General features: G+C 38.8%; 1 protein-coding gene across 6 annotated transcripts in view; it reads left to right on the top strand.

Annotated features, from left to right (window-relative positions):
* Positions 1–27,826, top strand: part of OSBPL1A (oxysterol binding protein like 1A) — a 210,087-nt gene that overhangs the window by 117,645 nt on the left and 64,616 nt on the right. For 5 of the 6 annotated variants that reach the window (XM_033087174.1, XM_033087172.1, XM_033087171.1 and 2 more), the window contains one exon: positions 6,956–7,118. The exons of the other annotated variant lie outside the window; for it this stretch is intronic. Coding sequence is in view for 4 of the 5 variants with exons in the window: in XM_033087172.1 (XP_032943063.1) it covers positions 6,956–7,118 (163 nt within the window). In the remaining variant the exon portion in view is untranslated. The remainder of the gene's footprint in view (positions 1–6,955; positions 7,119–27,826) is intronic. 6 annotated transcript variants of the gene reach the window in all.

Below are 27,826 nucleotides of genomic sequence, written 5' to 3'. Positions count from 1 at the left end.
TGTTATAATCAGTGTCAAGTGATTCAACTTTGCAATGAAAAGAAAAATATTATGGTATCCTACTCACACCAGATTATTTTCAGTGACAGAGCCATTGATCAGGCAGTCGAGTAAATCTGTATTGAATCTACTGTGGGTAGCATACTGCGGAAGTAAACAGTACTTTTGTTCCAAGAGACATTTATTTTCTCTCTCTTTTTTTTTAAGAAACGTAAAAACTAAACTTCCTATATTGTTGTTTGTCTCTAGTACTAGTCTCCAATCGATTTTATTTTCATGGGAGGTTATTTTTAAATCAGTCTGAGAAAAATAAACACCAAAATTCTGGATTTATATTGATTCTGCTACGTATCATAATCACCTTGCTTTTAAACCCTCTCTCCCCCATTTGTTTACCCAACATTTAAGTGCCTATTTATTGGGCTCTGCCCTAGATACAGGAGTAGTCAGGTATCCCCCAAATTCCTCCCTGATTTAAATGTCTGAAAATAAATTTGGAAATATTTAACAGATTAGTAGCGGAAACTTCAGTTTCGCAAGTTCCCTTGAGGTCCTTTTACTTAGGGCTTGTCAGTAAGTCAACAGCCAGATGTAGCCCTCATCTTTCCCAAGTTGGAGCCCAGGGGCAATGAGGTACAGAGGTATTTCCCAACGAGATTTCCTTTTCTCTTGGCTTGAGCCAGATTGAGGAAGAAACCAATGCCAGGAAGAAAGGGGCTTTTTTAATGGTTCCAGGAGCCAGTCACAGTCGACTGGAAGCAAATGGGAAAATGCTTGACCACCTGTCCTGTTTTGGGTTGACCATGTTAGTATGAGTAAGATTCTGGGTCCACGGAAATGATCTCCTTTTTAATCCCAGGGTGAACTTTTTTGTGTTGTGTATAGTGTTAAGAGACTAGAGGCTTCCTACATTGCATGCTGGGACCTATAGGTTGATGACTTCTTTGTCTGTTTTCTGTTCTCTATATCTCATATGCACTGAGACAAAGGAAGCAATTAGAAGAAAACTTTGTTACACGTACCTGCCTATCTGAATCTGCACACACATGCTGTCTTTTCTCCTGCAACTGAGGATGCACTCTCGGTGCTCTTAGCAAAGGCCAGCTGTGTGTTTATAGATTAGATTCCATCTGTTTTGCAAACTCAAGATCACTGCAGCAGTTCTCTTCCCCTCACTCCTACAACATTTATTACCCCCTCTTTATCGAATCTTTCCCATTGATGTGGCAACATGCTGGATCGTCTTCCATAATAAAGCCTTATCGATCCCCACAACCCCTTCCAGCGGTTCCCTCAATTTTGTCCTTCCCTTTTTAACACAACTTCTTAAGAATGGGCTCTCTTCACTCTCTTCAAGTTTCCTTCTCTCATTTTGTTGACTCACTCTCGTCAGGTCTTTGCCTTTAACATCCTCTCAACACTCTACTGAAACTGCACCTGTCACGTTCCCCACTGACCCCTTCACTGCCAAATCCAGAGGTCTTTTCTTAGTTCTCATGTTATTTATATTATTTGAGCTGTCATTAGTGTTTGACATAGTTAATCACTTTTTCCTCCTTGAAATACGTCTTTTAGGCTTCCACTCCTGGTTTTCTTTCTATCTTTGTCCCCCCCCTTCTCCCACCCCTGTTTCTTTTGGTGATTTCTTTCCCATCTCTCCTATCAGAAGGAAATCTCAGTCCTTGGATTTCTTCCTATTTCTTCTCACTTTCTCCTTTAGTAATTCTGTCTGGTCTTATGGTTTACAGTATAATCTATTTGCAGATGATTCCCAGAGTGACGTCTCCAGCCTGGACATCTTCCCTGAACACCTGATTTGATATCTAATTGCCTCCTTGACATCTGCACTTGGATGTCTGATAGCATTTCACACTTACCGTATATGAAACTTTGAGTTCCTGCTCGTCCCTGTTCCTCCTGCGGTCCTCCTCGTGTTAGGTAATGATGAGTCTATCTTTAGCTGCTCAGGCCAAAACCGTGGAGTCTTCCTTCTTTTTTCTCACATCTCATCGTCTGTCAGCAAATCATTTAGACTTTTCTTTAGAATATATCCAGACTCTGACTACTTCTCAACACCTCCATTGCTATCATGCATCTCTTATCTGGATTTTTGCAGTAGCCTCTTAAGGGATCTTTTTGACTTCGCTCCTAATTTCTTCTTCAGCATATCAGCCACAGAGGTTGCATTAAAATATAAATCAAATAATGTTAAAGCCTCTGCTTAAAACCCTTCAGTGGCTCCCATCTCACTCAGAGCTTACGCCAGAGTTCTCACAGTGGTCTGCCAGCTCTGTGCAATCCTTCCACCCACAGCCTCCGTGCACGTCCTGCCTCATCTCCATTTCCTTGTGTCTGAGAAATCTGTGTTGGTTATTGAGGCATATTTATTTTTAAATAAGTATCTTTTCTTAGTAGTAAGAAGGACTGGGGAAAAATAGCTTCAGGAGCATAAGGAAATTTATTACATTTGAAAAGGCAGTGATGGAAGGGCCTTAGAGTCAATAAAAATCCTAAAATGTAATGTGTCCACAGGTGCTTTATAATCTATAAAATAAAGCAAGTACTACTATACGGTTAGGAGGATATATTTCCATACTTGAGCATGCCTCCGACTTGGGATCACATCTTAGTTTTCCTGGACCCTGGAAGAGAGTGTGTGATTTTAGCTCCCTGCCAGCCTGGGTATGCATTCATGCGAAAGCTCTATCCTCCTCCACCAAAACAACGTCATAATCTTCTATGAGCAAAAGAGCCCTTCTCAACTGTAAAAGACGAGAGCCACTCTTTAAAAGTTATGGCAATAGCACGGAGTCACCTAAAGCACATATCTTAGAAAACTTTTAAAGTTACTATATTTTTGGTCCTATAACCACAGAAATAAGTGTCAAATGTCATTCCTTCTTTGAGAGAGAAAATTAGATATTTTTAAATTCAAGCGGTAGCATTTTAGTCTTAAGCTAATCCATTCTTCGTATCGTAGCCATACTCGTATGTAGCACTTTTTCTAGGATGAGTTCACGAACTTAATTATCAAACCTCGTATATCCAATAACAAGAAATGAGTTAGGCTAATGCTGTTGAACCGACCAGAGTGTGGGCTGTTGAAAGATTTATCAGACATCATCAAGGCCAGAGCCTCACCTGTCCTATCACCTAACCTAGGGTTTCCAGGCAAATTCACTCCCATTCTTGGGAATTTTTTTCACTTTCCCGTTCCCAAATCCCGAGAAAAGTTAGGAAATTGGGAAAATCGACTCCTTGAACCCAGATGATTGGTAGTATCGGCCGTCACTTTGTGGAAATGATTCATCATGCAGAACAGAAAACAGTTTGTATCTCGGGATCCGGGAGTGGGAAAGCGAAAAACACTCCTGAGAATGGGCGGGAATTCCCACCCGGAAACCCTAATAACTGCATAGTTGTACACAGTGTTCTGTGAGTGCTAATCCCTCCCCAGTTAGTGGTGTGTCTTTGCCAGATTTAATTATTATCTTTGCCTGATTTAACCTGTATGAAATGTTGTAAGTAAATAACGGTACTTTATAGAATGAGAGAGTAGATGAAATGTGTATATGCTGGCTAGCACATGACTTTTTATAACTCTGGATTCTTTTCCTGGCATCCATTCACTGTCAGTGTGAAGAACACTTTGGAAATACTCATTGTGAATTTCACCTGCCAGCATGAAATGGAATAAAATGAGAGATTTTCCTGACAAAATGATTTGAATAGACTACTGCAAGGCTTAAATTTGCATTAGTCTTAAGGGGCTACAGACACGGAGCAGTGTATATTAAGTGTGTGGTGGTTCAGTCCTTAAATCTTTCCTAATAAAAAGTTTGACAGTTATGTTTACTTGCATATATGTTCATTTTTCCTGTGGGAAAGTCATAGGGCTGAGGGTGTAAACTTCATATATGAATTTGAAAAATAGAATACCAACCATATTCTAGAGATGTTCTAATGTAATTATACGTGTAACACATATGTTGGGCCACACTAATTTTGTGAAGAAAGTTCTTTATTCCTTTAATAACTACAGTAGTTATTATAATTTGAGGATTCAAAAAAACGTCATCAATATGTATGTATTGATACATAATATAATGAAGCACTGTGCCCAGAATGGCCAAGAGGTATTACATAAAAGGTACTGTTTCTATTATAACATCGTTTCTAAGCCAGCAAGGACGAATTTGAAAACCATTTAAAAGTAAACTGAAGAGTTTATGGACTTGCAGTCTGCATAACTTTATCAGGAGTTCCATACTAATTTTTAAATGCAGAATATCCCCTAGGTATTTCTGAAACATTGAGATTGTAGAGGATTTGGAATTGCATTGTTCCAGTGATCTTTCTAATCCACTATAATGTGTGTTAATGGCAGTTAAGTATGTTTTTAAATGCTTTTCTAAGGCAGTAAGAGCTCTTTACTAGTGCACTTTCTGTGATATGTATACCTACTCTCAGATACATCAGTGTATGTGATGGGAGAAATGACATTTTGTGGGTAATTTTAGAGTAAGGTATCTTCCGTGCAGAAGATCCTGTTATGCTTGAAACTGATACAAGTGTACTCACATAAAGTGACAGATAAAAACAAGGTATGAACTAGAACATGGAGAGCCTCTTCCCCCTCTGCTTGCCACCCCTTTCACTCCTTCCCTGAAGAACTAGTGAGAACAAATGCTGAGGTGGCAGAGATGAAGTGATACTTATTTTAGTTGGATAAAGGATAAATTGGATTTTGAAAAAGATTATGTTGAGGGAAAGTGATATTTTTACCTCATTTATTTTGCCACTTTTCTGACGTCTGCTAGATGAAATTAGGTATTAAAACTTACGTATTTGTTAACTGGAAGGGATAATTTATAATAGTTGATTTTTATATTGAAAGGTACAATTGCAACAGCACATTTGCATTTTGATATATGAAAAGCTAAAAAGATAAAGCTAAAGGGAGCAGGTGGGCACTGGTAGTATAGATCTTCCAGCAGTGGTGTTTTTGGAAATCTGCAAATATAACAGTGCTGTTAGATCTTCTCCTTTAAAAGAAAGGATCATTTTGGGTATCGTGCCCAATTTTGTAGTTTTTGTTTATAGATAAAATTGTCTGACCTATCGAAGGAAGAACAACTTTTTTCCTTTTCCTTTTTTTTTTTTTTAAGTTGACTCCAGCCATAGTAAAAGTATCTTCTGCTTTGGAGATAAAATTTAGATCATAGAAATATTAGCAAGTATTTTGCAATTTCTTAAAAATTACAATTTGAAATATTCAATTACTTAGAAGAATATTCCTTTTTTTTCAAGTTTTGTCTATTCTGCTCATTGATTCTTCCCATTTATTGCTATTTTTCTCTAATAATAATCTCACTGCTAAAATGATAAACACTAAGGTGCCTGAGGACTGGAACTATTCCCAAAATAATTAGGGTTTAATCTTATTTCGGTTAGGAACTTAGCATTTTAATAAAGCTGTATTTTAAATTATATTCAGGACTCTTAGAGTGTTGTATGTACCTAATGTGTGCCTTCTAGGAACTCAGGGCCACAAAGGACTCTGGAGTCAGAACAGAGGAGATCACTGCATCCTTGGGCCACAGGGGGATGAATGTGAGAGGGAATGTCAGGAGGTGAAAGGGTGAGATGCCGCAGAGAGAGTGTGCCTGCTTTAGAGAACAATAGTGAGAGAGTTCTGCAGCTCCCAGGACCCAGAGAGACTGAACTTGTAACCTGGAGGAGGTTTCAGAAGTCATCCCTTCCAGTGCTTTTCAAACTATTGGAACAGCCCCTGGCGTTGGGCCTTGAGGGGACCTCAGGGAGGTGGGCAGGGCTCCTGACCTGCCCCAGTGCCACCAGTGCAGTGCTGCTTTTTAAAACGTTTGCTTTATATGTGGGGATTTATATTTCAGAAATAGGTGATGCTGCTAAAGTTAAACAAAAATCTTAGAGGACCACTGAGTTGAATACTACTAATTAGATCATTAGACTTCAGTAGAATCTTATTTTATACGTGAGGAAATACGAACGTGAGATTTCTTAGATCACACAGTAGGTAACCGTAGGTCCGAACTCTGGCTCCTGTCTGAAGTGCCACATGGACTTTAGAAATTGAGGGAGATTATGGAACAGTTGTGATTTTCAGAGTTCTGATACAGAAATAGGAGAAACTGTTCATAGCCAGTGCCTGTTGTTTTCTATGAGGATAAGGTTACTTAAATTTTAGATTTTAGTTAACTGCAAAGGTTCAGATGCTCCTGAATCAGATAGGAAGAATAAATTTTACCTTCAAGGGATGAAAAGTCAAAGAAGCCTTTGCCTTTTTTATAATCTACTGTTTTTTTAGTGTACTAAATTCAAGGTAAATTATGGAAGAAATCCCAGACTATGATATTTAAAAATGAAAAGTAAAATGTCATTTCTTGGTAACTTATTTCTCTTCATTTGCTATGCCAACTATTTTGGAAGTAAACTGGAGGATTATATCTTAGGCTTTGATGTTGTATACATTTTGATATTTAGAATGGTTTTAATTATTTTGTTCAAAAACTCGCTGGTATTAATCAAAAACTCAACTGCCTTAATTTCATGATTAATGTTGAGAGAGATAGATACTCTCTATTTTTTTTAAAAAATTAATGATGTCTAAATTGGCTCATGTTCTTATAGTGGGTTCCTGATCATTTGAGCTGAGTTCGTTTGCTATTTTGGATTAATCTCTTAATCTATTTTCATTAGCTAGAGCTATTGTGAAAAAAGGCCCCATGGGAAGAACAGAATTAGCTTGGTAATTTTGCTCATTCGTCTGTGTGTATATAACATGTCTGTTATTCATTTCTGAAATGAAATGTTGCAGTTGGACTGGATCAAAAGCCAATCATTTTTCACATTCTTCTGAGTGCGTCTGTGTCTCCTGTGCCTCTGAAGTCTTTTTTGTATGTCTGTTTTCTTCCAGGTGAGGAATTTTAAATTGGAACAGGAGCAAGAAAAAAACAAAATTTTGTCAGAAGCACTGGAGACTTTAGCCACTGAACATCATGAATTAGAGCAGTCCCTGGTGAAAGGCTCACCACCTCTCAGCATCCTTAGTGAGGACGAGTTCTATGATGCGCTGTCAGGTAATTCTAGAATCCTGCCATCTGCATTGTTGGTGATTGAAAGCCCGCCGCCACCTACACGTTGTCTTAGAGTGGATGTCACCTTGAGTTTCCTGGAATGAACACACTAGAGATGTATCACCACAGCTCCTCAAACTACCTATTATTTAGGTTTCTAGGAGCCTGAAAGTTTGGAATGAAAATCAGTCCTGAGTCTACCTGTGTTGATGGCATATCCTGTACTGGGAATGCAGTGCAATTAAAACTGCATGAATTTATTTCTTTATTCAGTGGCCATTAAATACCTCCCAGGTGCTGGTGCTATTTCGTGTTTAAGGATAGAGATGGACATTTGCTGTCCTCAGAGAGTAGTCTGGATACTGAGAAGTAACGGTAACAGTGCAGTATGCTAAGTGCTAGAGGTGAGACCATGGTATAGCTGGAGCTGCGAAGAGCAAGTGCTAAGACTCAGAAGTACATGCCAAACCACAGTGTTGCACACTGGAATCCTGCCTCTGACGGTAGCCCGCTGTGTGACCTTCCATAAGTTCCCTGACCTCTCTGGCTCTCAGTTTATACCTATTTAAAATGGGGATAATTATAGTATCCATTTCAGCAGGTTGGGTCAGGACTAACTGAATTCATATGTTTCAGTATTATTTAGGACAGTGCCTGACCTGTACTGAGAACTCAAAAAATGGGAGATGTATGTGGTGAGTCGAGAATGACTGGCAAGAGGAGATACTGCTAAGTAGTTTTGACCTTTTAGGAATTTACTTTAAAATGTTTGAAGTAAGTATAGGCAGGGCAGTGGAAGGAACATGGAGGGGGGAGCGGTTGGAGATTAGTGAGACTGCAAACAACTAATTCTTTTACGTGAGGAAATTAAGTGCTCGTATAATAGGTGAACATATTATAATTACTGGGTGTCACAAAACTTGACCCTGGAAGCAGGAGACCTTGATGGATAAGGAGTTAAAGGATGAAATTCCTATTAGGAAATTAAAGGAAACACAGTGAGAGGTAATAGAAATGAGAACTAAAGAAGATGAGATTAAGGAAGTTAAAGAAAACGATTGGATAATATAGGATAAAGAAAATGATATTCTTAGACGTGTGGAGGAGATTCATTATGTAAGATAAAACAGAGCAAATAGGAATATTAGTATTAGAAGTGTGAGCTAATCCAAAAAGGGGGAAAAGTAAACACTTCATCTGTTCTTCATCTTTTAGGTCCTGAAAAAAAAGTTTTTAATTTTCATTGTAAAACCCCGTATTTGTTATAAACAATTCAATATAAAAGTGGCGCAGTACTTAGTGAAATTTCTCCTTCATCCCTTATCCTATATGTACTCAACTTCCGAGGTTCTCAGTAACAGTCTTACATATTCTTTTTCAGACCTTGCAAAGCATTCACATGTACGTGTGCATGTGTACACACGGGACTTAGCTGTGTAATTGTTCTGGATCTGCTTTTCGTGTAATGACGGGTCTTAGAAATCTTTCCCATGAGTGCTACAACTCCAGCTCATTCTTTTTAAAGGTTTCATAAAAGCCCATGATATGATTTACCAGTTTTCTTAATCATTCTGTTCTTTATAGACATTTAGCAGTTACTGTCATCTTGGTTTCTTAGTCATATTTTAACACTCGTCTCCACAATTGTCTCCTCTGGGAGGAGGAGACAGAAAGAACTGTATTTCTAAGTCGAGACTGGCAAACACATTTCATCTCAAGTGTTACTTCGGTTTGGTTTGCACTGCCTGCTGCTTTCTGGGTTGCTGTGTTGAGAAGGAACCTGAGGCTGAGTCCAAGCTGAGTCAGCGTGTTCTACCGTGGCTGCTGGGAATGAAGGACAGGGACAGCTGCCATGCATTTGAATGACCCACTGAGTTTTGTTACATTTGCCTGAACATAGTAGCCTCTGTGTGGCCACTCCTGTTTCCTACTATACATCTTGGGAATTATTAGGTACAATGTAGAACTCCATTAAAATTCACATCAACCTCCATTCCCACTTCCTCCTTCCCTTCTGTTACAAAAGAAGAAATGTTCCTCCTTAATTAAAGCTGTCTCCTCTTCATTTGTTCAGGAACCCATCTCCTTGTGCCTAGTCAAGAACTTTTGTTAGTTACTGTTTCTTCCGCCTACATTATCAATACCACATCATTTAGATACTAACTTAAAATTGCTGTAATAGTTTCCTGTTGCAGCTGTAACAAATTATCACAAACGCAGTGGTTTAAACAATATGCAGGTTTATTCCCATATAGTCCTGGATGGAGGTCAGAAATCCTAAAGTCAGGTGTGGGTAGGGCTGTGTTCCTTCAGGAAGATCTAGGGGAGGATCTGTTTCCTTGCCTTTTTCTAGCTTCTAGAGACACCAACATTCTTCAGTTTGAGGCCACAACCTCCATCTTTAAAGCCAGCTATGTGACAGTGATCTCTCTCTCTCTCTCTCTCTCTCTCTCTCTCTCTCTCTCTCTGACTCTGACCTTCTTCCCTCTCTTTTTTAAGGACCCTAGGGATTACAGTGGGCCCACCCTGATAATCCTGGATAGTCTCCCGTCTCAAGGTCCTTAACTCAGTCATGTCTGCAGAGGCCTTTTATCATGGAAGGTAACATGTCCGCAAGTTCCAGAGATTAGGACATGAACATCTTTGGGGCTGGTTTCTGACTACCACAATTCCCATATCGGTATCTTCAACTCTGACCTCTTGCTTGAGATTTATGTACTTAACCATCCTCTGGATAAATAAAAAATGAATTCTTGACCTTCTTCTCAGATCCCCTTCCTTCTAGGATGTGCCCCATTTTAGTAAATGGTACCTCTTTCATCTCCTAAAGCCAGAAACCTGGGAGTGATTCGTGACATTCATGTGCCACAGCAATGAAACCCAGACCAAGGCCTGTTCGTTTTACCTTCAGATCATTCCCTGAATCCATCTATGTTTTATTACCAGCGTAGTGGTAAAAGGTCGGTACTGAGGCTGGAAGGCTGTTGGTAAATGACGTCTACCAATTTCTGTACCTGTGGACAGTTACTTCACTTTTCTGTGCCTCATTTCTTATCTGCAAATAAGTCATAGGATCATGGTAAGGAATAAATTCACAAATATTTTTACTTAACACAGTGTCTGGCACACTAACAGGATGATAGCTGTTCTCATTATCATCACCTGTGCTGCACCCACTCTTGTCTGGCCCCTCTTAACTGACTGCTGTGCTTCCAGCCCTGCCCTCCTCAACTTCAGTCTGTACATTTCATCCACAGTGATACTTTGTCGGCAGTCATATCATGGCATTCCCCTGCCTTAAATTACTCAGTGGTCTCTCATTGCACCTAGAATAAGATTCAGACGCCTTACCCGGGGCTTCAGAGCTCTCGGTGTGATCCAGAGCCTGCCCGTCTCCTCCGACCAATCGTGTCCCCTCGTTCCCTTCACTTACTGTGCTCTTGCCACACTGGCTTCCTGCAGTCCTCACGTGCACTAGTGACAGCCGGCATTTGGATCCAGAATTAAAAGAGAACAGAAAAGTATACAAACCTGTATTTCATTATTTTTAATTGCTGAAATCAGAATAATAGATTGAATCAAGCCAGTCTCAATATTGAAACAATGTGAAAAAAAGACTTTTAGAGATACTTCTCTTAAAATGTTTGTAAATTATTTTCACTAAATGCTGGATCTTTATAAGTTGCTTCCAAATTGTGTTACTTCCTTTGAAATAAAAGGATAGTTTTATTTGTTTAGAGAGAAAGTTTGTGTTCAAGGAAGGAAATGGTTCTGTTGAGTGAAATTTCTGATATTACTGTAAGTGAACACTTAGTGAGAAAAGGGCTAAACATTCATTCATGCATATTGAAACAAAAAGATTTAATGAGAAACTAATTCTGTGGAAAAAATCTATTCTGCCAGCAAAATAAGTGTAGAAATATGTAGAAGAAACCACTTTAGGAAAGAAGAAAGAGGTTCCTTCTACTTATTCTTACCATATTTCTACCCTTTCAGTTTCACCTTTTTTATATGCTACCCTTTTCTCCTACCAAAGCTCTCAACCATCTCTAAATTGTCTCTTCTTTTGGGTCGCCTTTCCTGACTCCGCCAGGCAGAATTAATCATTTCTTCTTTCGTGTTCCCTCAATTTGCCCATCGTTTATAACCTGTTCATTGTTTTGTGCTCTTTATGATGGTAGGGACCATATCTATTCATATTCCTGAAGTACATTGCCTAGAATTATAGTTGCTTTCTAATGTTCGTTGAGTACAGGTTGTTGAACAAATGACATTGCTATTTCTGTCTTCCTGGAAAGTATGTTGGAATTTAGTGAAGAGCACAAGAGTATTGGTAATATTGATTCATATAATCTGCACATAGCACTTTAGATGCCATGAAGGAGAAGAGGGGTGGTGACAAAAGAGTGAGCGGGGGTGAGAGTATTAATGATAAAATTTATTCATGCGGAACTTATGTGTGTAATCAAGTTGGAGCTAAAAGACCCGCTCACGGCAGAGATGAAAAAGTAGCGAAAGGGGAGAAAACTAAAGGCACGTGAGTTTAGGAATCTCTGATAATCTTCGAAGAAATTATTTTTGAAACATTTACTGCCAGTTAAATAATTTCATGGCTGTTATTCTTTAATACTGGTCTGAGATAGTAGCTTCATGAAAATATCTGCCTTTTCAATATGATAAATTCAAAATGAATTGTTTTTCTTACTGTCTTTTTTTTTTTTTTTCATTTTTACAAACATGTTGAGATCAATGCTCAAAAAAGATTTTCTTGGATGGTTTTCCTTTTAATGCTATTTTGGTCAAAATGTGCATGACTAATTTGTCCAATCCAGTAGTGTAGACTGGCAAAACCAATAGAGTTATGTCACACAATTGAAGCCAGTTTTAGCATTTCTCAGCGGTTGCAAGGATCGGTGGAAATCTACTAATAGTTGCGAAGGTAGGTGCTCAAAGTCTTTTACTTAATTTAATTAATTCATTTATTTAATTTTGGAGATTCTTTATTTTTATTCTTTATTTTTTCTTTATTTTTATTCTTTATTTTTATTCTTTTATTCTTTATTTTTCTTTATATTTATTTATTTTTATTTTTCAATTATAGTTGACATTCAATATTATTTTATATTAGTTTCAGGTATACAGCATAGTGGTTAGACATTTATATAATTTATGAAGTGATCCCCCCAGGTAAGTCTAGTACCCACCTGGCACTGTACATAATTATAACAATATTATTGACTGTATTCCCTATGCTGTACTTTACATCCCCATGACTGTTTTGTAACTACCAATTTGTACTTTTTAATCCCTTCACCTTTTTCACCCAGGCTCCCAACCCCCCTCCTACCTGGTAACCATCAGTTTCTTCTCTTTGTCTATGAATCTGTTTCTGGGTTATTTTGTTGTTGTTTATTTTGTTCTTTAGATTCCACATATAAGTGAAGTCATATGATATTTGTCTTTCTCAGTATGACTTAGCATAATACCCCCTGGGTCCATCCATGTTGTTGCAGGTGGTAAGATTTCATTTTTATTTTTATGGCTGAGTCCTATTCCATTATATAATATATGTACCACATCTTCTTTATCCAGTTGTCTGTTGATGGGCACTTGTGTTGTTTCCGTATCTTGGCTATTATAAATAGTGTTTCAGTGAACATAGGAGTACATATATCTTTTTGAATTACGTTTTTGGATTTCTTCAGATAAGTACCCAGAAATGGAATTGGTAGGTCTATTTTTAATTTTTTGAGAAACCTCCAAACTTTTCCTTAGAGACTATACCAATGTGCAATCCCTCCAAGAGTGCACGAGGATTGCCTTTTCTCCACATCCTTGCCAGCACTTATTGTTTTTTGATTTATTGATGATAGCCTTTCTGACAGGTGTGAGATGATACCTTATTGTGGTGTTAATTTGCATTTCTCTGATGATTAGTGATGTTCAGCATATTTTCATATGTCTATTCACCATCTGTATGTCCCCTAGAGAAATGTCTGTTCAGATCCTCTGCCTATTTGTTAATTGGACTGTTTGTTTTTTGGTGCTGAATTGTATGAATTCTTTATAAATTTTGGATATTAACCATTTGTCAGATGTCTCACTGGCAGATATCTTGTCCCATTCAGTAAGATGTCTTTTCATTTTGTTTTTGGTTTCCATTGCTGTGTGAAAACATTTGTTTGACGTAGCCCCATTTATTTTTTCTCTTGATCCCTTGTCTGAGGATATATATCCAAACAAATATTACTAAGAGCAATGTCAGAGTTTGCTGCCTATGTTTTCTTCTAGGAGTTTTATGGATTCAGTTCTCACATGTAAGTCTTTCATCCATTTTTAGTTTATTCTTGTATACAGAGTAAGAAGGTGGTCCAGTTTAAATTTTTTTTTTTTTGAGGGAAGGCTTTCCCCCCCCCTCTTAATTTTATTGGGGAATATTGGGGAACAGTGTGTTTCCCCAGGGCCCATCAGCTCCAAGTCGTTGTCCTTCAGTCTAGTTGTGGAGGGCGCAGCTCAGCTCTAAGTCCAGTCCCTGTTTTCAATCTTAGTTACAGGGGACGCAGCCCACCATCCTATGCAGAAATTGAACCGGGGACCTTGTTGTTCAGAGCTCGCGCTCTAACCAACTGAGCCATCCGGCCACCCCCCCACCCCCCACCCCCATTGGTATTTTGATAGGGATTGCATTGCATATTTAGATTGCTTTGGATAGTATGGATATTTTAACTATGTTAATTCTTCCTATCCGTGAGCATGTTACATGCTTCCATTTATTTATATCTTCTTGAATTTCTCTCTTCAATGTCTTACAATTTTCCAAGTACAGGTCTTTTACCTCCTTGATTAAAGTTATTCCTAGGTATTTTTTGGATGCAATTGTAAATGGAATTGTTTTCTTAATTTCTCTTTCTGATAGTTTGTTATTGATATATAAAAATGCAACTGATTTCTGAATATTAATTTTGTATCCTGCTATTTATTGAATTCATTTATCAGTTCTAATAGATTTTGGTGGAATCTTTGGGGTTCTCTATATAGTATCATGTCATCTGCAAATAATGACAGTTTTACTTCTTCCTATCCAACTTGGATGCCTTTTATTTCTTTTTCTTCTCTGATTGCTGTAGCTAGGACTTCCAATACTATGTTGAATAAACGTGGTGAAAGTGGACATCTTGTCTTATTCCTGATCTTAAGTAAAATGCTTTTAGCTTTTCCCCATTGAGTATGTTGTTAGCTGTGAGTTTGTCATATATGGCTTTTATTATGTTGAGATACTTCCTTCTATTCCCACTTTGCTGAGAGTTTTTATCATAAATGGATGCTGGTTTTGTTAAACACTTTTTCTGCATCTATTGATATGATCATATGACTTTTATCTTTCATTTTGTTTATGTGGTGTATCACATTAATTGATTTGCAGATATTGAACCAACCCTGCATCCCAGGAATAAATCCCACTTTATTTTGGTGTATGATATTTTTAATGTATTGCTGAATTCAGTTTTCTAATATTTTGTTGAGGATTTTTGCATCTATGTTCATCAAGGATATCAGCGTATAGTCTTTTTTTTTTGTAATGTCTTTGTCTCATTTTGGAATCAGTATAATGGTGGCCTTATAGAAAGTGTTTGGAAGCCTTTCCTCTTAAATTTTTTGGAATAGTTTGAGAAGAATAGGTGTTAATTTTTGTTTGACTGTTTGGTAAAATTCACCTGTGAAGCCATTAGTCCAGGACTTCTGTTTGTTGGGAGTTTTTTTTATTACTGATCGATTTCATTATTAATTTGTTGGTTCAGATTTTCTGTTTCTTCCTGATTCAGCTTTGGAAGATTGTATGCTTTGGGGAATTTATCCATTTCTCCCAGATTATCCAATTTGTTGGCATAATTGCTCCTAGTGTTTTCTTAATTTTTTTTTTTTTGTATTTCTGTGGTGTCCATTATCACTTCTCCTCTTTCATTTCTGATGTTATTTATTTGGGTCCTTTCTCTTTTTCTCTTCATGGGTCTGGTTAAAGGTTTATCAATTTTGTTTATCTTTTCAAAGAACTAGCTTTTGACTTCATTAATCTTTTGTATTGTTTTAGACTCTACTTCATTTACTTCTGCTCTGATCTTTATTATTTCCTTCCTTCTATTCACTTTGGGTTCATCTGATGTTCTTTTTCTAGTTTCTTTAAATGTAAATTTAGATTGTTTATTTGAGATTTTTTTTTGTTTCTTGAGGTAGGCCTGTATTTCTATGAAGCTCCCTTTTAGGACTGCTTTCTCTGTGTCCCCAATTTTTTGCGTCGTTTTTTTTCCTTTTTCATCTGTCTCAGGTATCTTTTGATTTCTTCCTGATCTCATTGTTAACCCATTCGTTGTTTAGTAACATGTTATTTAGCATCTATGTATTTGTGTGTGTTAAGGTGGTTTTCTTGTTTGTTTGTTTCTGTAATTGATTTCTAGTTTCATACCATTGTTGTTGGAGAAGATGCTTGATATGATATCAGTCTTCTTGAATTTATTGACACTTGTTTTGTGGCCTAACTTGTGGTTTATCTTAGAAAATGTTCTATGTACATGTGAAAAGAATGTATATTCTGCTTTTGGGGGTAGAATGCTCTAAAGTATCAATTAAATCTATCTAGTATGTCATTTAAGTCTGCTGTTTCCTTGTTCATGTTCTGTCTGGAAGATCTGTCCATTGGTATCAATGAGGTTTTAAAGTCCCCTACTATGATTATATTACTTTGGTCTCTCCCTTTATATCAGTTAATATTTGCTTAATTTATTTATGAGCTCCTATGTTGGGTGCATAGGTATTTACTAGGGTTATATCTTTTTGTTGGATTGATCACTTTTATGATTATGTAATATCCCTTTTTGTGTCTTATTATAATGTTCGTTTTAAAGTGTATTCTGTCTGATATAAATATTGCTATACCAGCTTTTTTTTTTTTTTTTGGTTTCCATTTGCCTGAAATATTCCATCCCTTTGTTTTCAGTCTATGTGCCTTTCAATCTGAAGTCGGTCTTTTGTAGATAGCATATGCATGAGTCCTGTTTTCTTACCCATTTAGCTAATCCATTCAGTTTTCTAATCCATTCAGTTTTGATTGGAACATTTAACCCATTTACATTTAAAGTGATTATTGATAGGTATATAGTTATTGGCATTTTATTGTTCGCATTTTTATCTTCTTTTGTTTGTTTGTTCTCCCCCTTCTTCTTAAAGAAGTCCCTTTAATATTTCTTGTAATATTGACTTGGTAATAATGAATTCCTTCAACTTTTTCTTTTCTGGAAAGTTCTTTATCTCTCCTTCAATTTTAAATGATAGCCTTGCTGGGTACAGTAGTCTTGGTCATAGGTCCTTGCTTGTCATCACTTTCAATATTTTGTACTAATCCCTTCTGGCTTGCAAAATTTCTGTTGAGAAATCAGATGAGAATATTAAGGGTGCTCCTTTGTAAGTAACTAGTTGTCTTTCTCTTGCTGCTTTTAGGATTCTCTCTTTGTCTTTAACCTTTGTCATTTTAATTATGATGTGTCTTGGTTTATGCCTGTTTGGGTTCATCTTGTTTAGGACTCTCTGTACTTCCAGGACCTGTATGTCTGTTTCCTTTGCCACGTTAGGAAAATTTTCAGTCATTATTTCTTCAAATACATTTTCAGTCCCTTGCGCCCTCTCTTCTTCTTCTGTTACTCCTATGATGTGAATGTTGTTACATTTGATGTTGTCCCAAAAGTCCTTTAAACTATCTTCATTTTTTTAATTCTTTTTTTCTTTTGCCATTCTGATTGGGTGCTTTCTGCTACCTTGTTTTCTAAATCACTGATTCGATCCTCTGCTTCATCTAATCTGTTGATTCCTTCTAGAGTATTCATCAGTTCAGTTATTGTATTCTTTATTTCTGACTGGTTCTTTTTTATGGTTTCTATGTCCTTCTTTATGCTTACTATCTCTTTGTTGAAGTTCTCACTAAGTTCTTTGAGCATCCGCACAATCAGTGGTTTGAACTCTGTCTCTGGTAGGTTGTGTGCCTCCATTTCATTTAGTTCTGTTTCTGGAGTTTTCTTCTGTTCTTTTATTTGGGACATGTTTCTTTGTTTCCTCATTTGGCTGCCTCTCTGTGTTCGTTTATATGTATTAGGTAGATCTAATGAGATCTATCAGTCTTCATGATGTCTCTCAGTGGTCTTATGTATAATAGTAGGTGTCCTATACGTCAAGTGGTGCTGTCTCCCTAATCACCTGTGCATGTGCTCCAGGAGTTTCCTTTGTGTACGTTGTGTGTGCCCCTCCTGTTGTAGTTGAGCCTTGATTGCTTTTGGCAGATCAGCGGGTGAGATTGATTCTCAGGCTAACTGGTTATGAGAACTGGCCACTTCCACAGCGACTGAACTGTTGTGTCCAGTCTGACCCCGCAGAGAGCAATTCTTCCCAGCAAGCTCCAGTGCCTGTTTAGACGACTCTTTGGGTGTGCCACTAGTGGGACTAATGCTCTGTTGGGGTCTGAAGCTGGCCTCCAGATGTGTTGTTTCTGGGCCCTCTTGGTGGGGGCGGGCTCCTGTACAGGCCAATTCAGCCACTGCCTGTGACCTGTTTGAGGCTACCTAGTAGCAACTACAAAGCTGTGTGTGGTTGGTCATTGCCTGTACTGAACCTGGAGGCATGTGTGGGTGGTCACACTGAGAGCTTAGCCTGGCTGTCATCAGTCTTGGGCCTGGGGACCTTGGTAAAAAGCCCAGAGTACCTTGAGGCCTGATGCCACCTGCTGGCTGCCTGGTAGGCTCAGTCACTGAAAGAGCCTTCTGTGGCGTGTTGGGTGGGTCTGGTTGCCCTGGTGCTGAAAGTGTCTCCAGTGGTACTGCGTGAGTTGGGTGAGGTCCCAGGGAATCACCAAGGTGGGTGGTTCCCAAATTCAGTGGAGATTCAGTTCTAGTGCCAGTGCTGAGCCTGTGGTCACTCTGCAAAATGCCCAGAGAACACTGAGGTCATGTGCCACTTCCCTTGGCCCACAAATTCTCTAGAGTTGTCCAAGAAAGACTGCTGCATGAGTTGGGGCTGGTTGCCTGCCACCGAAAGTGCCTCAGATGGTCGTACAAGCCACTGTGGGTTGTTTGCTGCTAACAGCCTTCTGCAGTGTGCGGTGCCAGGCTGGTTGTCCAGGCGCCCAAAGTGCCTCTGGGGATGTTGAATGAATCGGGCGGTGTGGGGTCCCAAGGAGTCACTCGGGTGGAGTGAGCAGATTTCACCAGGCCAGTGTTGTTTCCGATTTGGTCATGTGTGGGAGGACTCAAAATAGGAAACATGGTGCCTGGCTATAGGCTACACCAGAGGTGGGCACCACAAAGGGATAATTGAAGCTGTCCCTCTGTCCCTCACCCTGAAGGCACATAACTCAGTCTTTCACTGTATATCTCTGGCACCTCTCGAGTTGCTGCCCCTGCATCAGAGCCCAGGGTGAGTGCTTGCATGCAAGTGAGTCTGTGTGCAGGCCTTTTAAGAGGATGTCTGGGTTTCCAGCAGCCTTTAGTCTCACTTAGATGGGCAGAATCCTTGCTGATTTTCACAACCATATATTGTGGGTACTCCTTTCCCAGCACTGGACCCCTGGGCTGGGAATCCCAGGGCGGGGCTAGGACCCCTCACTCCTTGGGCAATTCTGCAATTGAGATATCCCTCCTGATGCTACTACCCGTGGGTGTGGGGCCAGTGCTCATGTCTTTTTAAATCAAAACTTTCAAAATGGAAGGTGGTACTATAATGGCTTTGGCTTTTTCTGGAAAAGAGTAACACAGGCACAGTTATGACCTATGTCGAATAAAGCTTACTCAAATAAATATAACTGATAATAGTTTAGAAAAGCAGTAACATCTATACTGACATTGTACATAATAGAAGACAAAGGATTTGACCAAGGCTGGTCAGTGTAGTTGGGAAGAAGGCAGCAGTGCCTCTTGGCCTGTTACTAAGGCATTTTCCATGCTGTAGTTGACGTTCCCAATCCCAGTGTTCACTCCCTACAGTTTGTTTTTGAAATAGCTGTACATTTCTTATTTGGGCCTTTTCTGTATGTCTCTTTTATAGTCTGGATCTGCCTAGTACTTGGTGATCTCATTCACCTCTGTATTCCCAGAACTTATTTCTCTCTTGTCCCCTCACCTTTTTTTTTTTGACAATTAGCTATACTACCTTGGTCTTACTATTTTTATTATTAATAATTTTTTGTGTATTTCTTCATCTCCCCAACAACATTGCATGACTCTTAAAGGCAGAGTCCTTGTAGTATTAATTTTTATATTTTCTCTATTACCTATACAAAACAGATTGATTGGTTGATGTAATGTATAACCAGTTAGGTGCTATAGAATATGAATGTTACGAAACACGTTCTGTATGTAATACATGGTACAGCATTCTAGAGGAAATCCTTAGTGGCAGGGACTCTCACTCTAGTTTTGTGTTTATGACATTAAATAATTAACCTAACAGCTTACTCATGCTGTATGCATGTTTTAGGTAAAAACTGGTGCATATATTTACCCATTAGGTTTTGAGTTGACCTCTGGGCCCATCTTCATTTTCTGAAATGTTTTTATTGAGTAAATTAATGTATCCATTAAATATTTATTGAAAACCCATGTGCATTTTTTCTGCACTCCCCCACCCCCCAGGGTACCTTTCTTGGCTTCTTCAAGCCACCAGCCTTGCCTGGTGTCCCCACATGCCAGGCAGGGGTAAAGAGCCGTTCAAGTTTTGTTCCTGCCCTTATCCTGATGCTCTGTCTGATTCAGGTGTGTGTGTTATGTGGTGACAGAATGGACCCCCAGCCAGAGTAGTGGGTCAGGGCTCTGAACCAGCTGTGCGTGCTTTCTTATATCGATGTAAGAACGTCCAAACTGTAGAGAATTTTTATAATAATTTATTTGATCCAAACAGAGGATAAACCTGGAAGAAGGGAAGATCTCAACAGCCTGAGAAAAATGCTTCCAACCATGTGCATTTTGTACTGTCCTTAGCATTGAGAGGATTTCATCAACCAGGCATGTTTTTTGAGTGTCCACTGTGTGCCACGTGCTTCGTTGGGCACAGCTGTACCAACATAAATAAGATCCACTCCCTGAATCAGGATTTTTAGAGAGTTTAACAGAGAAAAAGATGGTTACACTGGACGGTAAAGGGGATCTGGTCCTCCAGCCCTCTGCCCCTACTCACTCCCAAGAACAGACCCTAGAGTTTGCCTCAGTTTCTTACATCTCACACTCTTGACTGACCACTGACTCCTGTCTTTCTATTCACTCTCTCTAAAACCCCTATCCCAACATTTCTGTGACCGCGCCATGACATCTGCTTCATCTTTTCACTGTCCCTCACTCTACTCATGTCCTTGCTTCCCTCCTTACCAGGCTTAAGTTGCATGGCGTGTCACGTAATCACCTGCCTTTCTTTCCCTGCATTATACTCACCTGGCACAACTCCAGTCCCTCCCTCTCCCCCTTCCATCCCAGTCCTCAGGTGACTTGGTGAGGCTGGAGACAAATAAATACAAGGCCACACTGGTGGGTCTTGCTTTAAACCCGTGGCTGTTAACTTTTGTTGTGCTCTCTTCCTGCTAAGCAGGCCTACTAAATTTTTCTAGTCAGTTCCTTTTACATGCTTAGAAATTTAACTCACCTAAAATTTCTAATACCTTCTCCTTCGTCCTGCTCCATAGAGAACATTGTGCCCCTGAGAAACTCCCCATGTTTCAACTGTCAAAGCCACCTTCACACGTGAATGTGTACCCACATATTCTGCCTTCTCTACGTTGATGAATGTTGTGTCCCTAACTGAAGACAACATTTGTGTTTGTGCCTGAGAGCCCAGGCCTTCTGACCCACATAGGACAGTAATGCAGCTCCTTCTCTCTCCCAGATAATGTTATCCCTTGTCCCCATCAGCTGTTTTATCTTTTAAAATATGGTCTATCTTATAAAAATACCTTTGATCCCACATCACTTTCTTATTCTTTCTTGAGCGCCCTCTGTTTCTGTGCTGGTTCTCTCCCTTCCACTGCAGTTGCTCTTGACTAGGTAGGTCACCATTGTAATATACTCTGTTACATAATTGAGTGGTTCTTTCTCAGGTCTCATCTTTCTTGATCTTTCACCAGCACTTAAAAGTTGTTGGTTATCGTAACCTCCTTCATAGAACACTTTCCTTACTTGGCTTCTAAAAGACCGCTCTCATTTGATTTTATCTCTTAGTTTCCTGTGCTGGTCCTTTCGTATCCTTCTACCTGTAGGTATTAGAGTATCTCAGGGTGCAGGCATTGAACCTCTTCTTGTTTCTTTCTACACATACTCCCTATATTCCTTATGCTCAGAGTGAGGTCTGAGGAGCAGCAACATAGGCATTATACGGGAGCTTGTTAGACATGCAGAACCTGAGGCCCCAACTCAGACCTGGCAAATAACAATCTGCATTTTTAAAAAATCCATAGGTGATTCATAGGGACATTAAAGCTTGAGCAACATTGCCTTTAAATGTTATCTATATTCTGAGTAATCCGTAAGGTTATGTCTCCAGCCTCAATCTTCTCCCTGAATTTCAGATTCGTGTCTATCTCCTGGGCGTAGTCACTTAAACGTCTAAGGAGATCTAAATGTCTTAAAATGTCCACATGAGAACTCTTGATTTCTACAGCCCTTTCTGCAGTCTTCGTGTTTTGGTAGATGGAAGATCCGTCTTTCTAGTTGCTTCGGCCAAGGCTGAGAACCTTTAAATTATCCATCACAGATGGTTTTATGTTTTTGGCCTCACATCCACATTCAGTCCATCAGAAAATTCTGTCGGATGTACTTTCAAAATACAGCAGAACCTGTCCTCTTCTCATAATGCCACTCCTGTCACCCAGATCCAAAGCCCCCTCGTCCCGCACTTAGATTAATACAGTAGCTTTCTAACTGGTCTCTCTGCTTGCACCCTTATTTCCAACAGTATTTTAAACACAGGTGTTAGAGTGATCATTTTCAAACATGAATCAGTTCTTTTCAGTTCTCTGCACAAAACCCTCCAAAGGCTTTGCTTTTTGGCTGGAATAAGAGCCAGAATCCTAGGTGATCTGGCCCTCTGCCACCTTTCTGACATCTGCCTCTGTTCTCCTCACTCACTTTCTTCTATCACTCTGAACCTCAATGCTGGTTCTTGAACTTTCCAAGCATGTTTTTCCTCAGGCCTTTACTTTTCATTATTTCCCCTGCCTGGGAATTCTCGTATCCCAGGTGTCCACACTGCTCACTCCCTCATTTCCTTCATTTTTCTGCTCGGAGAGATCTTCACTGGGTCATTTTTCTATCCTTTCTTCTTGCCTTAAAAAAAAGCACCTTTCACAATAATATTCATTTGTTTGTTTATCTCCCACAATTAAAAGGATGTAAGCTCCTCAGTGAAGGGAGGGATATGTTCTCAGTCCTACAATAATGCTAGACGAAGAAAGATGCTCAATAAATACTTGTTGGACAAGTTAATGAGTAAGTACTGAATTTCAGAGGAGAGGCAGCTGACTGCTTGAGAAGGCGGTAGGAAGCATCACAAAGAAATGACATTCGTGGGGTGTTTAGAAGAATCAGTAAAGAGTTCTCTAGACAGATGAGATGGGGGAAGAATATTCTTGGTGGAAGAAGGCAACACATGTAAAGATAGAGAAAAATAGTTTTCAAAAACATCATAAAATGTGCTGTGACAGAAGCAGGGCTGAGTGTTTTAGGTGCTGAGAGATAGTGATAAGATTAAGCCAAGAAGGTAGTTTAAGACCAGCTCGTAATGAGTTATAAGATTCTTGTTGTAAGATTCTGTTGAAGAATTTGGATTTTAGTGTATAGGTGGTAGGAAGCCAACAGACACAATTAAACATAGAGTGATATAGATTAATAGTTTAAAATTCACTTTTTTGGTAAACATCGTGTAGTTTTTATAATATGCTTACAATTATACTGACCATTAAGAATTTAAAGAAAATAAGACATGGTCCCTACTCAGGAGTACACATCTTAGTAGAATGTAAGTGTTTTAGGAGTAAAGATTGATATGAGGTCCTACTGTCTTAGATAAGAGAAGACAACAGTTGGAATAAAAGCAATTTAAGTGAGAATGGGAAGTTTCAGTTCTCTCCCTTTATATCTTTGGTAAACATGAATCCTTCTGACATTTTCTCAAGGGTCAGAGGCTTCTTCAAAGATGCCCGGTTGACTTGCTTGACTTGATCAAATCCCCGCTTACATAGGTTCTCTGTGCACCATAGTACCATAGCATTTCCCATAGTTCAAATTTTTAATTGTTTGTATGATTACTTGGTTCTTGTCGGCCTTGCCACCCAACTAACTAGACAGTATATTCCATGAGGAACTCTGCATCCCTAGCAACTAGCATAGATTCTGGCACATACTAGTTCGAACATTTGAGTGAATGACTTTTTGAGATATACTTTAAGACTAAATTGACTGACCTTGAGGACAAGTTGGTTCTGGAGGAGAATGATAGCCTTACTTTCCGTTTGTTTATTGAAAATTCCCACTTTGGCCCAAAGCATCTCAAACTCTATATAATGAAAACTAGACTTGTCATCCTCGTCTGTCCCTTTCTACATTCCCTGTCTTGGTAAATGGCACCGTCATTCACCCACTATGAAAACCACAAATGTGGAGGTCATCTTTTATGCCTTTTCTTTGCCCCTCCCCCATATCTAGGTATTTAGTCTTTTTCTTTTTTCCTGTTTTCTTCCCCCAATATTCACTGCCAGTGCTTTAGTTCAGCTCCCCCCTCCCACAGACTATGACAGTCCCTTTCTAGCAGGTTTCCCTGGTTCCAGTCTTTGTACCTGCCATCCATCTTCCACGTTGCATATTAATCAGGTATGGGAGGCTAGAAAATAGCCCTCAGAAGATATGTTCAGCCAGGAACCTATAACCTTCTTTTGGAAAAAAAGATCTTTGCAGATGGGATTAAGTTAAGGATTTTGAGAAGAGGGGATCATCCTGGATGACATGGGTGGGACCTAAATGCCGTCAGAAGTATCCTGTAAGAGAAATGTAGAGGGAGATGACCTAGACACAGGGGAGAAGGCCCCGTGAGGTGGGAGGCAGAGATTAGAGTGATGTGGCCACAAGCGCAGGAATGCTGGCCGCCACCAGAGCTGGAAGAGATAAGGAACACATTCTCCCCGAAAGCCCCCAGAGGGACAGTGGTCCCGCCAACACTTTGATTTTGGTCCAGTGAAACTGATTTTGTACTTTTGGCCTCCAGAATTATGAAAGACTAAATTTTTGTTGTTTTAAGCCACCAAACCAAATCTGTGGTAATTATTACAGTGGCCATTGGTAATCTATAAAGTCTAAAACTGAGCTTACCACTCCCTGGAAAATCATCCAATGACTCCCCATTACTACAGGTTAAGTCCAAACTCTGTAATCTGACTCACTTTAATTAAGGCTTTCTCTTTGGCAATCACACCCTTTCCAGCAGGCCAGCCTTCTGTCTAGCCATGCCAGATATTCTTGGATACACCTAGTTCTTTCAGGCCATAGGACTGTTTACTCTTCTCCTCACGCCCATGGTTCTTTTTTCCTACCTTAAACTCTTTTTCATCATTGCAGTTCAAATGTCATCTTTGCTCGGAAACTTAACTTGGGTCCCCTAAGAGTGACTTCTGTAATTCCCACAAACACTTTGTGTAAACATATCTTTATTTGTGTGTCTTTCATTAGATTGGACTTTGAATACTTGGAGGGCACCAACCATATGTCATTAATCTTTCTAAACAGTTTCAGCAACTAACCCTTTACCTGGTGTGTGGTAGGTACTTGGTAAATGTTAATTTATTAAATTGAATCACAATACTTGTTTTATAACTATGGATTATTTTATAACCGGTCTTCAGTTCTAGAATGTTTTTCTCTGTAGAGTGCATGCATCGGTGACCTTCTTGAAAATAATTTTAAGGATGTCAGCAAGACAAATTAGAAAGCTCTCTGGATTTAGTAGTCTAAAATAGATACATATAAGATTTCTAGTAGCCCACACACTACAGTTTGCATAATTCTTCATCCTCAATTACATGTGCAGATTTTGCAAGTTGTGGAAAACAGTATATTTAGTTGCTTTAGTTCTTAAAGTCAGTACTTTAAGAAACTCTGTCATAAGCAACACTGTACCATTTGGCTGATTTTGACCTTGGACATCATTCAGAGAGAATATGTCTATATCCCTGAATGAGAGGATATGTCTAAAATGTCTTCTGACACTTGGTGCTTGCTGCCAAGATTCCCTTTCAAGTTTTTCTCACTTTCTCAGTAGATTATTGTAGCAGTCTCTTGGCAGCCCCTTCTGGACTCATCTTGATTTTCACTTTATTCTAAATGTGGTATTTATTTTCTTTGTGTTCTTCATATTTACTATGTTGTTTTTGAGTTTACAAATTGTACCTTAAAGCTAAATAAAAACTTAGCACTGATATTTTAAGCTTGGGTTACCTTGGGTTACTCTGGACATTTTTAGAACATGCCTAGTTCGTGGGAAACCATAATCAGTAAAGGTATTAAATCGAGTGTGTGTGCCTGACCATTTCCTGTTACCTTAAGTAACAGGGGGAGGGGTTATTTGGACATGATCCACTGTTCTTCCACATGTTGATCCTTTGTACTATTTGTTCCCAAGCTAATTTTCAAAGGTCATGTTAAAAAAAAAGTTTATCAGGATAACTTATAAGAATTGTTGGCATGTTTATATTGTTAACTTCATGACCTCTTTTTTCAGCCTTTTAATAGGAGAAAAAAAACTCAAAAATGTAGGAAGGAGGTAATGATCTTCTTAATTCCAAAATTTTTGTTTTGTTTAAACTATTTTATTGAGGTATGACACACACAGAAAGCTGTACATAGTTAATGTATACAACTTGATGAGTAAATTTTTAGTCATGTTAACCCAATTACAACCATTGCTTTCATGCTATTTGGATGAGATTGGGGATTGTGTTAAATCTGAAATGTGTTCAAAACAATTCTAAGTCCTAATGTACAGAGAGCTTCAAAGATCTGGGCCGTTGGAGATTTGTGATATTAAAACAAACTTTCTATTAATATGACTTTTAATTGAGAAATAAATCAGGCACAGATTCTGTTTATCTTATGTGCTTGTCTGTAGTCTAGAGCATTTATCTTGTAAAATATAGTCTGTTTTTCACTGTTACTCTCACACTTTCTCTATAAAATATAATTATCAATTAAGCCACCCAAACCCCTTTGCAACTAGATGGGAATAAGCAAACCTACAAATAAGTACATACTAGGAATTCCTTTTCCAGTCATTACACAGGGCTATACAAGTTATCCTAATTGCCATCAAAAGTTCAGTAAATAATGTAAGTCTATTTTACAAATCCTTTACCTTGTTTTTCAGAGGTGAATGAAGTATTCTGAAAATTTGGGGTGGATTTACTTATTATAGAAACCTGTATATTGGTAAGGGGGAAATGCAGAGGGAAATAAAAGGAAAAATTAAAGCTAACTTCGTGTGAAATCTAGCTATGTATATTGTTAAAATAAATTTCTTCTACAGCATTTAAAAATACATCTGTATAAAAATGGACTAGTTTGGCTTCTAGGTGGTTTTCTTTTATCATTGGCATTGAGGTGAGAGATGACAGACCCAGAATGTAGCTCAGCATACGGCATGACAGAGCTTTGGCTTTCGCCTGACCGCCTTTTGTTTGCTTGTATGTTTGGGTTTTGTTTTTATTGTGGTAAAATATGCATAACATATTTACCTTACCACTTTAACGATTTTGTAGTATACAGTTCAGTGACATGAAGGACAGTCACATTGTTATGTACCCATCACCGCTGTCCATCTCCAGAACTTTTTCATCTTCCCCAAATGAAACTTTGGACCCATTGAACGCTAAGTCCACATCTTCCCCCTTGTTTTTAAAGCGTGAGTATAGTGGCCTCAGGCTACTGTAAGAGAGCACTGTGCACAAAGAGGCATTAATACACTCTTTCCAATACTTTATGCTTTCCACTGAGGAATTGATATATTGCCCAGTAGCAGTGAATGGTAGATATGTATGTATATGTGTGGGTCTATTTGATATGTATATGTGTGGGCGAAATTGAAAAACGTGAAGTTTTAGGATCGAAGTATCACCTCAGAGGCACTGACATCCATCACTGATTTTTCAGTACAGAGAGACTCGAAAAGTACTCTGGTGGGCAGGCTTTACCTTAATCAGTAAGCCTCCTCTGTTGCTAGGGCCTTTTGGTACTTTGGGCCTTTAGGTAAATATGTTTGAATTTAAATACATTTGGAACTATAGACCTCCAAATGAAATGATGTTATCCTGGAGATAGATTCATGTGGCTAATGCTATGAAGGGATAGAATTTAAGAATGGCTCCCTCTTGCCAATAGAGAACCTCAAAACTACTTCATGCTATATATACTAGTAGACATCTTGCTGTTCGTGGTATTAGAAATGACCGAGTTTTTGTTCTTAAACAACTGGTGAGTTTTTATCTCACAGGCACTATACATCATGCAATTGATCATCTTTCCTTTGCCTCTGAAGCTAGAATGCTCAGAGATAAGTTTGTGATTTACCTCTGGCAAGTATCCCGAACATCATGGCATGTATGGGATACTACATCATTCCTAGCTTCATTTTGTATTTTCTTCATCCTGCTG

The sequence above is a fragment of the Rhinolophus ferrumequinum genome, chromosome 19 (genome assembly GCF_004115265.2).
Source record: "Rhinolophus ferrumequinum isolate MPI-CBG mRhiFer1 chromosome 19, mRhiFer1_v1.p, whole genome shotgun sequence".
Lineage (NCBI taxonomy): Eukaryota > Metazoa > Chordata > Mammalia > Chiroptera > Rhinolophidae > Rhinolophus > Rhinolophus ferrumequinum.
This window is presented reverse-complemented; position numbering and strand designations above follow the sequence as displayed.